The 18,204-nt window shown below is 40.4% G+C and overlaps 1 protein-coding gene across 1 annotated transcript in view; it reads left to right on the top strand.

Moving 5' to 3' along the window:
• Positions 1 to 18,204, top strand: part of LOC139666969 (plasma membrane calcium-transporting ATPase 1-like) — a 66,581-nt gene that overhangs the window by 21,901 nt on the left and 26,476 nt on the right. The window contains exons 7-11 of the mRNA XM_071546330.1: positions 3,247 to 3,429; positions 8,403 to 8,617; positions 9,613 to 9,855; positions 11,459 to 11,700; positions 12,853 to 13,090. Of these exons, the coding sequence (XP_071402431.1) occupies positions 3,247 to 3,429; positions 8,403 to 8,617; positions 9,613 to 9,855; positions 11,459 to 11,700; positions 12,853 to 13,090 (1,121 nt within the window). The remainder of the gene's footprint in view (positions 1 to 3,246; positions 3,430 to 8,402; positions 8,618 to 9,612; positions 9,856 to 11,458; positions 11,701 to 12,852; positions 13,091 to 18,204) is intronic.

The following is an 18,204-nucleotide window of genomic DNA, read 5'->3' as shown; positions in this document are numbered from 1 at the left end:
ACTGGCGGCAGGCCTTACAGAGGAGGACGGTGTCATTTTCCCCTCTCTGCCCCCAACCAGTCCCATCTTCCACACTTTTTTTTTTTTTTTTTACAATATTGGTTATTATTATTTTTGTTTTATTTTTTGTTTACACAGTGGTTTGTGTGGGGTTGGCGTTTTCTTCTCCTGCTCATTGTGCGGTGCCAACAGTTTTTTTGCTGCTTCAGGCTGTGTACTCGGTTCTTTTCTGATCAAAAAACTGTTCAATTTTTCTCACCCAGAGCGCACTGGAAAGAATCGCCCATTCATTGGCTCAAATCATCTACGGTGGCCCACTGGGGACAATAGGCGCATTGACGCATGACTATTTGACATCTCAGTGAACAAACTAGGAACAGGATGACATGCAGAACAGGGTACACTAATAATAAGTGGCATTTTTTTGCCCTATTATTTATCATTTCAAGGGCATTTTAATTTCTGACCCTGGTAAGCACCCAAGCCTTATCCTCTCACTGTCATATTGAAACATGCTTGCACCAGCCAGACAGACAGCAACACTAAGTCAATGGCTTAAGAAAAAAAAAAAATCCATGTGATTTCAGCAGGCTAAAGCACCAAGTGCTGGTTACCAAACAGAAAGCTGGTGGTTGGAAAGATTTTAGAAAACCTGGACAGATTTTTGCAGTGGGCAGCTGAAGTTACTCTTCTGAGTGGGAAATACTGTAAGAGTCAACTGGAGATTGGTGCTGCACTATGGAAGAGGTGTCATCCAGGAAACTAAGATGTGCTTCATGTGCATGGTCCATTGGTATTTGCTATTGGTACCAAAAGTGATATTGCTATGATCAGAAGTGGATTTCCCATTGATGCCCCAAGAGGGTTTAATAGAATAAAGATACAATTGACTCATGTCAGAGTTAAGTTCAAGTTCATTTATTTCTGTAGCTCTTCATCACAAGCATGTTTCAAAGAACTTTACAGAGAATAAGCCTACCTAGATTTAACTAATTAGCATTCAATCATGGAACAGAATGATGTAACATAGCAAGTCTACCTACCTGTCCTACATAGCCGAACCTACCCAGCACCACCAGCCTTAGACCCTCAAAGCATACAAGGAAAACCTTCCAAGCAAACCGTATGAACGAAAAACGGAAGAAACCTTGAGCGGGTCAAGTCAAAGACGGATGCCCCAACAGGACGCCTGAGCGTGCAATATGTGCCAGGACACTTATTGCTAGGGATGGGATGATTTATCGAAAATTCAATATATCGCGATACAAAAAATGTGACGATACGTATCGTGGGGCAGAAGTAATCACAAATGAGACGGCTTGACCATCGCAGATTCACAAGCTCTCCATCCAAATTATATTACTTACACTTTATTCCATATTTGCGTTCTAGCAAGCCAGTGCCATCGCTTGAAAGATTTGTGACTCAAACATAATTCTGCAGTCAGACTTTGTTGTCACTGAACTTTTATTTATTACATTGTATCATGGTTGTGCTGAATCGTAAACCCTGTATCGGTTATCAAGTACCGTATCGTGAGATAAGCGTATCATCCCATCCCTACTAATTGCTGTATTGCTGTTATTTTTAGGGCAAAAACTTCAGTATTTCCAGCCATTTTTAAGCTCATCTACTCACATTTAGTCAATTCCAGAGGAGTTTTTCCTGAAATATCAAGAAATTCTTAGTGATATCCAAATAATATTGTCACAGTTTTAATCAGTTTTGATTCTGTACTGTCATACCAGTCCTTTACAAGGCATTGTACAGAAGGACTAACATAACATTTTCAGTGCTTTGATATGGCAGTATAAGAATGCATAGCATTGGATGGAGATAGTGAATAGTTTAATTCAATACCACGTTGTGCACCCTTGCGCAGAGCTCAAACACATCAAAAGGCTCCATATACTACAGTACAAATAAGACAAATCCAAGCCGATGAAGTGAAATGCAAATATACTCTTTGCCTATGTAAATCAGGAGCAGAGCTGTGTAGCAGGACGACTTATCTTTGCGTTGACAAGACGAAACAAGGAGCCATGTCAGAATTCAGTCTCCCTCCCAACCGCCTTGTTCCCAACCTCTTAGCTCTGATGTTTAATGCTGTCTTGACAAAAGTGGGACACTGTTTGTCTATGATTGACACTCCCTTGTTAAATCCTCTCTGTTTTATCTCCTCTGCTGTACTCTGTGGTATGTGCGCTTAATGTTCACCAAGCTACTTTTTCATTATTAACTGCTGTTCCTAACATGTTTGCAAGAGTGTTTTCTAAATGCCCCGACTACTTGGACCTTTTTCATTCATACTGATTGTTCTTTGATAATTATTTGGTTAAATGCCATTCTTTGCATTCAGCCAAAGGCTCACCAGAAATTCAGATCCATGTTAATGATACTGTGAGAGGTCTTTTCTGATCTCAGAGGTCTCTGTAATCCTCTGCGGATCACTGGTCTGGTCGGCAGCGTTTTCAACTTTTCCTCCAACTCTAACTGAATCTGCTTGTCTGCCTCCCTACCCTTCATCCCCAAACCACTCCTGAACCCTTGCTCCCTTGTTTTTTTTTTTAATATCTCCTCCTCTTCATCCTCCTGAACAACCATCGCCACCATCGTTGACCCTCCTCAACCATTTTGTAAAACCTCCAACCTTGTTTTTTTTTTTTTTTTGTTATCTACCTACCATTATCAACCGTTGCCCTCTTCCCACATTCTCCACTCTTAATCCCTCCCAAATCTTGAAAACACCCGCTTTCCTCTCTTCTCCATCTCCATCCCTGTAACCCTGTTGTGGCCCGACTTCAACCCTCTGCCCCTTTCACAATCTATTTCCTCCATCATATCTCCTTATGTCCCATACCTTCCTCTTCCTCCCTCATCCTACCCAATCCTCCTCTCCTCTGTTTCATCTACCCTACCCCATCTCCCAAACCCGTCCTCTACCCGTCTCAATCTTCTTCTACCTATGCCCTCTCTCACCGCCCTTCCCCATTTCTAAACCCCTTTACCCATCACCCTTTCCTCTTGCCCACTTGCCCCTTTACCCCTGCCTCCTCCATTCTGCCCCCCCCCCCCCCCAAACCCATCCCAAACCCTTCCTCTCCATCTTCTTCTACCTTTGCCCTCTCTCTTGACCACCCCTTCTCCCCCACTCCTCCCACTGGCCCTTTACCACTACCCTCCTCCCTTTTACCCTCCCCCCACCCCCACCTGTCTATCACCCCCCCTCCCCCCCTCCCCCCCCAGCTAAGACCCAGGATGGCATCGCCCTGGAAATCCAGCCCCTGAAGAGCGAGGAGGCTGCCGAATCGGAGGAGAAGGAGGAGAAGGAGGAGGCTAAGCCGGTGAAGAAGGTCAACGTAACCAAGAAGGAGAAGTCCGTGCTGCAGGGCAAACTCACCCGGCTGGCTGTGCAGATCGGGAAGGCCGGTGAGGGACACACACACACACACACACACACACATGCAGATACTTACACACAAGATGAAACTTCACTGATCCCCATGGGGAAATTGGGTTTTTGCAGCAGCAACTAGTAATAGGATACAGCACAGAAAAATAGCATATTTCAACACTGTCCTAAGTAGAAATGGATGGATGTAAAATATAAAAGAAATGAACTACAGCATTATGATGAGGTATTGTGAGCATTTGAACATACTGAGACAAAGAAAAAATAATGAAAAAAAAAGTACAATATGAGAATATACCAAAATTATGAAATGTCTGTGACAAATTCAAAATTTAAAAAAAAATACTTAAAAATGAATGTGATAAGTAACAAAATAAAACACTATCATCCTACGTACTGTATATAAATTGTATGTAACGAATTAGAAGAGTATTTCAATATGAAAACATACAGTAGAATTTACATCATATATACTGTACATGGTGTGCAAAATATGCATCATATTCACATTAACAGGTCCACAGAAGACGTGAAAATACTGCACCATATTTGTACCAAGAATATGAAATGGTTGTGAAAAATAAAAAAAATGTATTACTTTGAAATGAATATACAGTGAAACATATCAAATCAGAATCCAAATTTACAGCATATTTACATGATGTGCAGAATGTTGTATTCACATTTTCAGGTCTACAGAAGGCCATACATATGTATAGAAAGTGTCTAGCTATAAAAAAATTAAAAAAAAAAACCTTCCTCATGGTGGTGTCATAAATGAAACTAGGCAGCCAAATAATAATAGATAGCTTTGGCAGCCTAAGCGATTTTAGCTGATGTCAACAGATGACCACATTTGTGGCTATCTGTCAACACGAAAAAGTTAGCTACCACTCAAATGTGCAATTGTTTCACCGAATAAGTCTCGATCATTGGCTGGGGAGATGAGCGAGGCGCGGTGCCACGTAGCTTGCGGTTGTCTGAGTGATGAGTGGGCCGGCGCCACCGTTAGCAGCCTCGGAGGAGGCAGTTGGCGTCCAGTCATCGCTCGGGGAATAAAAGCCCAGGGAATGAAAGTCCCTCGTGCCCATTTCTGACAGCCAGAAAGAGCCGTAGGGGAGGGAGGCGGGGTTGAGGGTCAAAAATGCACTCTGGTTTATTGGATACATGTTTTATTGGGAACATGATTTACTCCGAAATTGAACGCATTTTTCGGCGTGCCATTTCAATTGACCTTAATACATTCAGGAGCTTTCAGAACAGAGTGCAGCATCCTCGAGCCGTGGACCAGGTTCCATAATAAACCGCCCTTCATTGCAAAACACAGGTGGTGATTGACAGGAAGGTAAAATGAAGCAAAGTCCAAGCGGTTATCCCACTTGAGAAGTTGTTTTTGGAGTTCCAGTCAGTCTGATTGTACACTCCGTTTTAAATGAGATATCCCTGATGAAGGCACCTATGCAGAAATATGTATGATAGACATAGACAAATAAAGGCTTTTTGTTTTTCGTGCACAAAAGAGCGGCTTTCTTTTCTTAAAGAGTTGTTTTACCCTTAATTCAAATGAGCACCGTTTTTGCAACCAGACCTAAATGGTTTGGTGAAGCATAAAGCAAAAACTGCACTCTGTTATCTCCTCTCAACCTGTAGTAATATGACAGTTTGAAAGCCCGCTCTTCATCAGACTTCACACAATTATTTGCGCTTAAATATACCCCATGTGATAGATTCTTATTTTTGCTGAGCAGTATCATCTGAAAATAGTCTATATTTAAATTGTACTTGGCACTTGACTTTTCGTGCAAATGCGGTTTCAAACAGTTAAACATTGCTTGAAAAAACTTGACAAACTGCTTTTTTTTGCCCACGGCTGAACCACAGTTCTTCAATGACTTCAGTGTCTCTTACTTTGGTCCATCCATAAAAATCAGGCTGGTATAGTGTGTTATATTGTATTCAGCAAGTCAAAGATTAAAGGATATGCCTTCCAAAACTGGCAGTCTTTTTTGAAAGAGGCCTAAAAAAGACCCCAAAAAAAAACCGTAATGGATGGATAAACAAATCAAGTACATAGGTTTGGAAGAAATACTACTTTTTCAGTTTCTCTCCTTTATTTTGTTTTCTCAGAATCTGACACCTCAGTAAGTGCTAGCCCTAGAGACTGCAGACTAAAAGAGTGCCAACACAGTAAATACTGCAGACACCAGACTTGACCAACTGGACTGACAGTAGCATCTTTTCAGTACTTTACTGGCATAACTGCCGTCATTGTAACAGTGTGTCATGACTGCTATCAGTTTAACAGCGGATCATGGAGAATGATGGAACATTTCCATCTTACAATTGCATTTTTGTGATTATTATTTTCAAATTTTTCAAAACGCATGCATTTGTGCTGATGAAACACAGTGAAATCAGTTTACGTGCATTGTGATGTATTGCCAGCATATTACTCATAGAATTTGAATGGATACAAAGGTCCTACCTCTGTTTGCTGAGGTAATTTGGCTAGTACACCATAAAATGATGATTATGGAATTTAAAGGGTTAGTTGCTATGGTGACAACGCATGTCTAGGCTGTAAGACTAAAGTCTGTCACACTTGCTTGAGAACTGTGCAGATGTACCTGTTGCACAAGTGCTTAGCAAACTGTCAAAATTCAACTGAAAGCTAACGTCGAGGCTAACGTAGCTTTAAAGCTTCAAAGCTTCAAAGACTGAACTTCGCTCACTAGCTCCTCTAGTCAACATTAGCATGTTAGCATTCTATGGCAGCAAGAGAAGCTGCTTTGGTCTTTGCTGTAAAGCCTCTTGCCTTAACGACTTCCTGTAAGTCGGTTTATACGGAAGCTAGTCCAACGGTTCTCATAAAAATGGCCGCCACTCCGGCCGTCCAGGAACATTGATTTTAATTGGAATGACTGTTCTATCCATTCGAGTTCTGTGCTTACAATATAATCATCAGAAAATTACCTTCACTTTAATATCATGTCATAACTATACAGTTGCCTCTTAAAGTATTCACCTCCCTACATTTTTTTGCATCTGTGTGTAGACAAGAACAATACATGATAGAAACAAGAACAATACATGATAGAAATCATAATTTCACAACAGGTTCCCCCTATAGAGTAAATGATCCCACTTATTATAAGTCACTTTGGACAAAAGCGTCTGCTAAATGACTTAATGTAACCCTAATGTAATCTCATTAGATTTTGGATTATATTGATGCATACATTTTCATATTAATGAGGAAAAACTGATTTTCTTGAGCCTACTATGATGCTTAAATGCTTTAAAATATGGAGTTCATATGAATGTGTGTTATGTGAATACAAGTATGTTGACATAGAAATATTTGCTAAATAATGCATTGAATATCTTAATTAATGACCTCATTAGCATAACTGCTTATGTTCAATATACCATGGTAATTATGGTGGGGCATTAGGCAGCTCGAGTGCCTTTTATGTGATTATAATAATCTTTCATTCACAGTGTGCTTATAATGTACTTATGCTGTGAACATATTGTAAATCACTTCTTAAAACACCTTTTATAGAATTGCACTTATGTAATGTTTTCTTTCTTTCCCACTTTTAAACGTGTTTGTTTTTCTTTTCTCTTTTTGTCATTCTCTTTTATTACATTTTACAAATGTATTTACTCTTCTTTTAACCTATTTTCTTTTGTGCTTTCTATTTTACCTCCTCGTTATGTATTGCAGTGTTCTTGTTTTTATGCCTTCCTGTAAAGTCTGCTTTTTATGGAATCCCTGAGAGGCAAGGGAGGAAGAAAAAAAAGTTTGCGGTCCATGTTTATCTCGTACATATGAGATACTAACTCGTACAAACTTAGGATAAACTTAGATAAACTTAGGTTTTGGCAGACACTGACCGCATTTTTTTTTTTTTTTTCTTTCACATGTTGGCTTTCAGGAGCGCCGCTTTAGCCGACCTTATAGGGTTAAATAGTATAAAACAAACAGTTTGAATGACATTTGCTAAATGTGTGCTAAATATCTATCCATTTACAGTGAGCTCTGTCCATTAAATCAGTTTGGGAATGTGCTTTTGCGCACGCACTTGCCTTTCTTCTCTCCTCCTATTCTTCCAACCCACAGTCAACACACTCTCACTTGATTTCTCTGAAGCGGTTCCTTGGCATGCTGAAAAAAGTGTTTCTGACGAGTAGCTGTCAATATTCATGTTTGAATATTCCATAGAAATACAAGCGCAATACTGCGCAATGAATCTTTCAGTTTATCCACAGATATAAGCTCTCCCATGTAGACAGAGTATTTCACGTACGAGATAAACTTTCAAAAGATTTGACTGACATTGACCGCAAACTTTTTTTTTTTCTTGCCTCTCAGGGCTTCCGTAGAGTTTAGATAAGCGCTGTAGGAATAGTTTGTTATTTTGATACCGTATTTGATACCGTATAATGCCATAAGAGTACTATTTTCACGTACGAGATAAACGTAGGTTTTGGCCGACATTGACCGCAAACTTTTTTTCTTTTTTCCTTGCCTCTCAGGGCTTCCGTAGCTTTTAGATAAGCGTTGTAGGAATAGTTTGTTATTTTGATACCGTATAATGCCATAAGAGCACTATTTTCACGTACGAGATAAATGTAGGTTTTGGTCGACATTGACCGCAAACTTTTTTTTTTTTTTTGTCCTTGCCTCTCAGGGCTTCTGTAGATTTTAGATAAGCGCTGTAGGAATAGTTTGTTATTTTGGTACCGTATAATGCCATAAGAGCACTATTTTCACGTACGAGATAAACGTAGGTTTTGGTCGACATTGACTGCAAACTTTTTTTTTTTTTTCCCTTGCCTCTCAGGGCTTCCGTAGCTTTTAGATAAGTGCTGTAGGAATAGTTTGTTGATACCGTATAATGCCATAAGAGCATCACTTTCAGCGTTACCAAAGCCTGTCTGGATTTCAATTATCCCTGTGCTCCGTCCCTGTCACTCCATCCAGGTCTGATCATGTCAGCCGTGACGGTCATCATCCTGATCCTTTACTTTGTGATCGACACCTTTGGGGTCCAGGGCCGCCCCTGGCTCACCGAGTGTACCCCCGTCTACATCCAGTACTTCGTCAAGTTCTTCATCATAGGTGTGACGGTGCTGGTGGTGGCTGTTCCCGAAGGGCTGCCGCTGGCCGTCACCATCTCTCTGGCCTACTCTGTCAAGGTGAGGAGGACCGCACACACACACACACACACACACACAAATCATCAGGAATTGTTGTTTAGGATGTCACTGTCCTCTCCTCATTTGTTTTCTCTATTATATTTGTTTTCTCTCTGCAACATCAATAAATTATTACCACATTAGTTTTGAGAAACAAGTATAATTACCATAAAAACTGCATTTCACGTTGCACACAACAGGAAGAGGGCTCTGTGAAATCGTCGTTTAAATCTTACTCTTCTTAAAACTTAGTTACATAGACTTGTGTTTATGTGATGTGTTTTATCCTGCTATCTTATACTATTCTTTTCACACTCTGTTCTTATCCTTTTATCTTCTGGTGCCTTCTCGTTTTTTACTTTTACGTTGGGATTATTTTATGAGGTTGACATTTGCTTTCATTTGACTGTTAAAGCACTTTGCAATCTGTAGTACAAATAAAATAATAATATTACTGGCAACACTTCATTTTCCGGGTCCACAATTCCTAGAAAGGAACTGTTAATTTCTTGGGAAGTTTCCTGGAAAGACCATGAAATGATGTAGTAGTTATATAGAAAACTATTTATTGGAAAAATAATAGGCAGAGGTCAATTTGGTAACCCAAGACCCAATTATTCATATAATTAGATAATGTAGTTATTTGTTGAATTCCTTCGTCTAATTTCTAATTTTCTATATAACTACTGCATAATTTCATGTTTTTGTCTTGGAAACAACAGAAGAAATTGGAGGAACTTACCAACTACCAGCTACCATTGAACTCTTCCTCTATTTTCCCTGTAATTAGAGCATAATTTCATGGTTCTTTCCAGGAAACTTCCTAAGAAATTAACAGTTCCTTTCTAGGCAATAATTAGGAAATTGCAGACCCTGGAAAATATAGCGTTACCATTGTGTACCTAGGCTCAGCTGAAGATGAATGCCTAATAGCCTTTGTGTAATATGGGCCAAAAAAACCTCAGCCCCCTAACCTCTGCCCCCTGTCCGTTTAGAAAATGATGAAGGACAACAACCTGGTGCGTCACCTGGACGCCTGCGAGACCATGGGTAACGCCACGGCCATCTGCTCCGACAAGACCGGCACGCTGACCATGAACCGCATGACGGTGGTCCAGGCGTACATCGGCGACACCCACTACAAGAGCGTCCCCGAGCCCGACGCCATCAAGCCGGAGACGCTGGAAGTCTTGGTCAACAGCATCTCCATCAACTCCGCTTACACCACCAAGATCCTGGTGAGGATGGGGGAGACAAGACACACACACATACACACACACACTCTTGTCTTGCTATACTTGTGAGGACCTCCTGTTGATTACATTGATTCCCTAACATTAAAGGAATAGTTCACCCAAAAATGATAATTCTGTCATCATCTCCTCACCCTCATGCCAAATGAAACACAGGTGAAATTTGTTAGTCCATATAACACACAGGGAGGTTGCCAGCACAACTTGGTAGCAGCCTTCTCCAAAACAACTGAAGTCAATGGGGACCTGTTCTTTAGAGTTCCAAAACAAAAACAGCCAAACAATCACACTGTGAACTTTGGAACTTTGGAACTGGTCCCCACTGACTTCAGTTGTTTTGGAGAAGGCTGCTATGGAGTTGTGCTGGCAACCTCCCTGTGTGTTATATGGACAAACTTCACCTGTGTTTCAACTGGCATGAGGGTGAGTAGATGATGACAGAATTTTCATTTTTGGGTGAACTATTCCTTTAACCTTAATCCTCACCACCACAAGCCTTAAAGCAAAAATGTAACTTTTTCTGTTCTAAACCGGTTTGTTTGGAATAAATAGGAACTGGGTAGAGCAATGATGGCCAGATATAAAAGATTGTTGAGCAATTGTTTGTAGTGTGGCAAATTAGCCCAAACGAAGCAATGGGGTTGAATACTTACGCAAACTTAATTTGTTATTTTAATTTTATACATGCACATAAATTTCTTCAGATTTGTTTTCTCTTTGGTACAACAGAGTGCTTTGCATAGAACTCAGACTAGCAATCCCGAATAAATGCATTTTGAGATCACTTAATTGCGAAACAAAATGTGCAAAAGGTCAAGGGGTCAGAATACTTTTGCAAGGCACTATAAGCATTCACACATGGACAACAGCTTAGTGAGAGGTAGGGTAGCATATGTGCGCACATGAATGAGTGGTTATTCAGGCTAGCGCTCATTCATCTGGACTAATAGGCATACAAATCAAACACTCACACATTCTCACACATACACATGTGGGCCCAGGCACACTGAGCACTTATGTGTAATCATCACCACTGTACGTGCATATTGCTGTTGTCTTGTGAAAATCTCTAGTTTTATTGTTTTACTGCTCAGTAAGTTTGATGACTATGAAACCGATTTACACCACTGCTACTTTTATACCTTTTTGTGTATTTCTATAAAACACACAAGAAATACATATAAATATAAAATATGCTTTTTTTTGTGTATTTCTATAAAATACACACACACATGCATAACCACACACCCACACCATAAAACGAAGCACTGGCGACAGACTGACTTTCACATGCTAAAGTGAAGAACATCTGCAATAGGCCGATGGTAACATGATGCTGGCCAGTTTTCAGCACCACTTTAGATAATCATATAAGATTCAATGACGCTGGGCCTGAAATAGCCTTCACAAGACCTGCCAGGGTGTGTGTGTGTGTGTGTGTGACTGACTTTGTTTACTTTGTATATGAAGTAACATCTCACACTTTCACCTACATTGTGTGCAATTAAGAATTTGTATGTGAATGCACTAAAAGATAAATATTTTATGTGTATAAAATGTCATATCCAAATCTTTTATCCCTTCTCAGCCGCCAGAAAAAGAAGGTGGCCTGCCTCGCCACGTGGGCAACAAAACAGAGTGCTCCCTGTTGGGCCTGGTGTTGGAACTGAAGAGGGACTACCAGCCAGTCAGGGACGAGATCCCAGAGGAGAAACTCTACAAGGTTTACACCTTCAACTCCTCCCGCAAGTCCATGAGCACTGTACTGAAGAACGCCAACGGAGGCTTCCGCATGTACAGCAAAGGAGCTTCCGAGATCGTCCTGCGCAAGTAGGCAAAAGACAGTGAAATGTCTCGATGATAAATAGATAGATAAATAGATCATTTGGATGGATGGATGGATGGATGGATGGACCTATGAATGGTTGGACAGATAGTGAAATGGATGGTTGGTGGTTTGGTTGGATGGATCTTTGGGGCCTATTCACACCTGGTATTAAAATGCAATCTGTATCCGAATATGCTTTCCGCAAAATCTTCAATACGATCACACCCTTTGCATTTACACCTGGTACTCATATGCGTTCTCACTATCTGCACATTGTGATTGGAACACATTTTTTTGCGCACATTATGCAATGCACGTAAGTAGGTGGGGAGGTGGCATTGTCAACAAAAGCAAACCCGGCGGGTGTAGGGTCATTAGACGGAACACTGTACAGCCTGTGTTTACTTTTCATTTGAGGCGGAAAGGATCGTCTTTTCACGCAACAACAGGTTGTTTTTGCCACAGTAGTTTTTTGGAGCTGCTGTTAACGCCACTACAGCGACTCCTTCACTATATGGATGAGGGTAAGGAGCGATGACGGGTAGGATCGGATCGTGCTGGAGTTATTCAGGACTTTCTCACCAATGCGAACACACTGCACGGATTGCATTTTACACCCGGCTGACTCTGCCTGAGATCCGATCGTAATGCGAGGTGGTGTGGCAGATCCGATCACGTTCCGACCGTAACGCATGCTGTGCACGTTTCCACCTTACGTTAACATGCATTTTTCCCTATCCATATAAGTTACTCAGATACAGATCGCATTTTCATACCAGGTGTAAATGGGGTCATGGGGTGATGGATGGATGGACATACGGAGTGAAGGGTGGATGGAGAGATGGGTAGATTTATGAAGGGATGGATGGATGGGTGATTATATGGATGGATGGAACGGATTGATGGATGGTTGGATGTATGGAGTGACTGGTTGATGGATGAAGTAATGGATGGATGGACCTGCAGTAGGAGTATTGCAAGCATGTAGGCTTCATCATCAAAGCATGCCTGGACAAAGAGGCAGCAACATGCCTGTTTGTTCTTCTTTCTCCCCACTAATGTCTGCCCTTATTGTAATCCCATTCCTTCTAAACCCCTCCTCCTCCTCCTCCTCCCTCTCCTTCCCTTTCTCTCTCTCTGTCTCCCTCTCCTAGATGCTCCCGTATCTTGGATGCCCAGGGCGAGCCACGCATCTTCAAGCCCAAGGACCGTGATGAGATGGTGCGTAAGGTGATTGAGCCCATGGCCTGTGATGGGCTGAGGACCATCTGTGTGGCCTACAGGGACTTTCCGGCCGAGGCTGGCGAGCCTAACTGGGACAGCGAAAATGACATCCTCAGCGATCTCACCTGCATTACTGTGGTCGGCATCGAAGACCCTGTCAGGCCCGAGGTATAAGTCAGGGTTGACCCCTGTCGCCCAATTATATTTTCACCTCTTAGCTAGTGTTCCCTCTAAGCCATTAGTGTCTAGTCCTGTGCCACAGAAGAGTCTGTGGGCTTTGAAATCAGTGTTGGATGGTGGATGGAATGAAAACCTGCAGATTCTCTGATGGCACAGGACACCACTGGCTTAGACTGAACACTACTACAGAGTGAGCTAAGACCCCACTCTGTAGTAGTGTCGAATATTGCTCCGCTTTGTCCAGATTTACTACAGTATGATAAATATTTAATTAGAAAGCAATATCAAGTACCTTGGTTTTTGCTGAATCCTGATATAATATACAGCCACAAAATATTGAATTTGTCCCAGACAGTTGTACTCTGCAAAGGGAATATGATACTGATTGTGTATATCAATAAGGGACATCCATTTAAGACTCTCCTGTCTAGACTTTAGACTTTAAAGCTGCTAAACTAACTAATTTGGATGAGGACCTCTGAAATGGCCAGGGACAGCAATAAAATGTATTTCAACATTTGGTGCTTAAAATAATAACAATAATAATAATAATAACAATAATAATAATAATGATGATAATAATAACTTTATTTATATAGCACTTTTCAAAACAAAGTTACAAATTGCTTGACAGAGACAAGGAAGTAAACAGAGGTAATAAAAACAGAAACAATTTGACCAAAGCCAATAAAAGTCAGTAAAAGTCAAAACAATAGAACAAAGCTGAATAAAAGGATCAGAAAACAACTAAAAGGAAAGTAAGAGCAATAAAAACCACAGCAGGACTGTGAAGTCAAATAAATTATAAAAAGGCTTTTCTATAAGAGAAGGATTTAAAAGATGACACATACTCTGCTAGCCCGAATTCCTCAGGCTGTTCCAAGGCAAAGGGGCTCTGACTGCAACAGCCCGGGCGCCATTAGCTTTAAGCCTGGATGTAGGGACAGGTCAGTGGACGCTGCCTCAGGCTACATTCAGTCGCATAAGGGTCAAAAGGTCAGAAATGTAACTTGGGGATAGACCTCATGGAGCCTTAAAAACTAACAGTAAGATCTTAAAATCAGTTGTAAGATTAGAAGAAGAAGCCAGTGCTCGGAAGCTAGAATGGGGGTAATATGGTGATGCCTCTGGGTCCTGGTTAAAAGTCTGGTTGCAGCCTTTTGCACCAGTTGCAGATGGTCAGCATTACACTGAAAATGGATATTATATTTGTTTATATTTACAAATGATGTCACCAAGAGGGCCATATAAATGGAGAACAACAAGAGGCCTAGGATTGACCCTTGGGGAACGCCACAATTAAGATGTGCCAGGGCAGAGGAGCCGCTGCCAATCACGACAGAAAATGTTCTATTAGAAAGATATGATTTAAAGAAATTATAATCAGTGTTAGTGAGCTCGACCCAGTTCTCCAACCGATTCAGCAGTGTCACAAGCAGCTCCAAGGTCTAACAGAATTAAGACCAAGCAGTCACCTCTATCAGCAGCAGTGAGGAGGTTGTTAGTCACCCTGAATAGAACAGCCTCAGTACTGTGTTGAGCTCTGGAACCTGATTGAATTTTGATTGGTTGATTTTTCAAAGATTAATTCATAAATGGCATAACTGTAAAGAAATAATCTTTTGTAGCACCTTGGACAAGAAGGGCAGTTTGAACATAGGTCTGTAATTATTGAGATCAAAGGGATTGAGATTTTGTTTCTTCAGGACGGGCTGGACCATGTCATGTTTAAATAACGGGGGGTGGGGGGGGAGCCAGAAGACAGTGAAGTATTTATGATGTGGAAAATGTGTGGGCCGACTGTATCAAGGACGTCTATGAGGAATTTAGTGGGAATACTGTCCAAGGGGAAAGATGAGAAATTCATATCTGTTGAGTGGGAAGCTGCTGAGAGCGGAAGGGCGTACTGAGACTGATGCGTCACAGCTACTGGGGGAAATCTGGTGTCTGATGTTCTCAATTTTTTTTTTTTTTTATGAAATGAGAGAAATTACTCACACCTTCCTGGGGAAGCCTCAATAATGTTGCTAGAGGAGAGGGTAATGATAGAGCTTATTACATTAAAAAGGCGACGGCATTAGAGGAGTATGTTGTCCTCACATCCTTGACTGCTCCCTTTGTAGCTTATTCAATGCCATACACCTATTTGACAATTTATGTAAAAAAAAAAAAAAAATTAAAATTAAACAAGCAAAAAACAACAAAAACATATTTTATATATGTATTATATATTAATTTATATTTTATTTTTATCAAATTCTCAGTACTCTTACTTCCTGGAAAACAGAAAATCTTTAAAAAAAATTCCATCCAATACAACCATCACAGATTTTTGAACAATCTCTCTCCCTAACTGATATTACACTTTTGATCCCTCCCCATGTTATGTCCCATCCCAATATCGTGTTTCAAAATGAAATGCATCACATTAAGGAAGCAAGATCCTCTCAAAATGCAGTTTCATTGTGACAACAAATGTTTCAAGGTGCAACGGAAATGGCATGCATTCGTAAAAATAGACAAAATCCCCATATTTAGTCTACTACTTTGTAATAGCGTATATTCAAACATATATTAGCCTGTATTATAGGGCTGAACGATTTTGAAAAAATATCTAATTGCGATTATTTTGACTGATATTGCAATTGCGATATGATTTGCGATATTATAGGGAATGATCATTTTTACATCATTATTCTCATTTTCATTGAAAAACGTATTAAAATGATTATGGTGTGATTTTTGCGGGGATCTGTACCAAACAGAGATGTTTTCTTAAGTCTGTAGAATATGATGTGTAGGCCAGGACATCTCTGCAGCACCACGATATTTCATTTAAAACGGTATTTTGACACATTTCACCTTGCGCCTTCAATATTGCGCCTCCTGCGATTTGAAAATTGCAGTAGGCCATATTCCGATTTTGATCAAATTTTGATTAATTGTTCAGCCCAACTGTATTATGAATATAATACAATTTTATATATTTTATACATAGGACATATAAAAACATTAAATAACATAAATTGGCTACATTTGGTATCTCAAATTGCATAACAAACAAGTGCTGCTAATAGAAATCACCCAGTGTTCCATAGCACTCACTGATGCGCTATGCTCTGTGACTGCCATGTCCCTATTGTATGCTGCATCTTTTTTTTGTAGATATCAGGCCCTGCTTTGCTGATTTTAAGCTACTGTAGCCACAGCCATCTGGTATCTGTTAGGTGAGGTAGAGCATGGAAGTGCTGCATATCTGAAGCCCAGTGGAGTGGAATCAACGTTAACAGTGCTTCCATTCTTAGTCCCTGAGACATACAGTATATACACACACACACAGGCTTCACAAATCAATAAGGTAGATCAGTGATTCTCAACCTTTTTCATATCAAGGACCCTAATTTAGTCCACATTAGAGCCACGGACCCCCATTTGATGAGATTTTGTCTCTCTGACCCAAATCTGAGAATATTTTTATTGTTAGATATGATTTTTCCATCACTATCTGTATTGCAGGTAGAGAGATAACAGAGAAACTGATCAAAACAGTCATTCTTCTACATTCTCTAATTGTGTTAACTTCTTGTAAATGAAATAATGCTGAAGTTTAACAATTCATCAGTTTGCTGGGGACCCCCTGGAACCCCCTCAAGGACCCCTGGTGGTCCCCGGACCCCACGTTGAGAACCACTGAGGTAGATAACATAAATATGATAAAGACGTAACTCTATAGAACATACAAGCATGGTAATGTCATCCTGCCAAACATGAAGACCAAACTGCTGAATATCCTAGTCAGTTGTACAGTTTGGAGGCTCTGAATTGATAAATTAGCCATATATACCGCCAGTCCCCTGCTGGTTAGGGTTACATTAGAGTTTTGAATGTCAAGACCACAAGATAACAGGCGGGATAGAAATAGCTTCATAGCCAGCGGGGATTGCTCTATCATTAGGCTCCCAGTTGGGTTGAAAGGGCAGCTGAATGACAGATAACCACTTATCTAAATCTATAATGCATTTCAGGCTATGCAGTGCGTTTCAGCCATTTAGCTTTTAGGCTTAATTGAATTGTTTACATAAACGACTTATTACTGTATTCACATTCTGCTACCTGAGCTGTCTCACTGGCAAAACTTTGTACATTTCATCTTTAAGTTATCATGAAGTATTTTTTTTTATTTTCAAAAATATTTGACTTTCTTGCCAGGTAGGCGCGTCCCCTCAATTAATTTTAGGTTTTTAATTCTGCTTCGTAAAGCCGAAGCACAGTGTAGAATATCTGCGTCACTTATGGATGGCATGAGGTTTCCAAAAAAGAATAATGATAATTCTTCCATCACTATTATGTGAAAACAGACAGGGTGCATTTTCATTTTTGTATTTTTTTTTTTCCCCATCTATTTTTTTGTCATTGACTTCCATAATAAAATTAGGAGAGGAAGTGGCTCTTTTTAAGCTGTTTTCACATGTAATGACAGAGGGATGATAAAAGCATATACTGAATGACACGCACACAAATGACAATGACACCCCATGCACACTGACTCAAACATACACAGAGTGAGCTTAGAGGTTATGCATGAATAAGCAGAGGCTGTCAGGGCTCAACAGTCCTGCTGAGAGAGACGAAAATAACTTCAAAACAAACTGAACTGAGATCAGCGCTGGCAGACAGAGGGAGTTTGGAGACATTTTTTTTTTTTTTTCTGCATGCAGAATAACACAGCCTGACTCAAAACTCTAAAATAAGCACTGATGGGAATAGGGTAGAGTTGAGCTATTCTACACAACAGGATCTCTCAGCATAATAATGTGAGAAGTGGTGGAAGAGGTAGAGCTTATTTATGTTTTTTTTTTTTTTTTACTTCTGTCAACATAAGACAGCAAAGACAAAAAGACAAGACCCACCAGGGCGTCTTTCCTCCAGGCACCATTATCTTATCAGTGTCCCCTGACAGACAGGGAGAAAGGGGTCATACCACTCGCCAAAGCCCAACACTGCTATGAGCAATTTGTCCTCAAAAGACATGTCTGGGATGTCTGTGATTGAGCGTAGAGTAATAAAATAGATCCAATTTTGCTCTGTTACACTAGGTCAGC

Source organism: Centroberyx affinis, unplaced genomic scaffold, assembly GCF_046629955.1.
Source record: "Centroberyx affinis isolate AG114_WGS23_722 - 3 ecotype Tasmania unplaced genomic scaffold, CSIRO-AGI_Caff_v1 ptg005218l_1, whole genome shotgun sequence".
Lineage (NCBI taxonomy): Eukaryota > Metazoa > Chordata > Actinopteri > Beryciformes > Berycidae > Centroberyx > Centroberyx affinis.
Note: the sequence above shows the minus strand (reverse complement) of the source record. Positions and strands in the feature narration are given on the sequence as shown.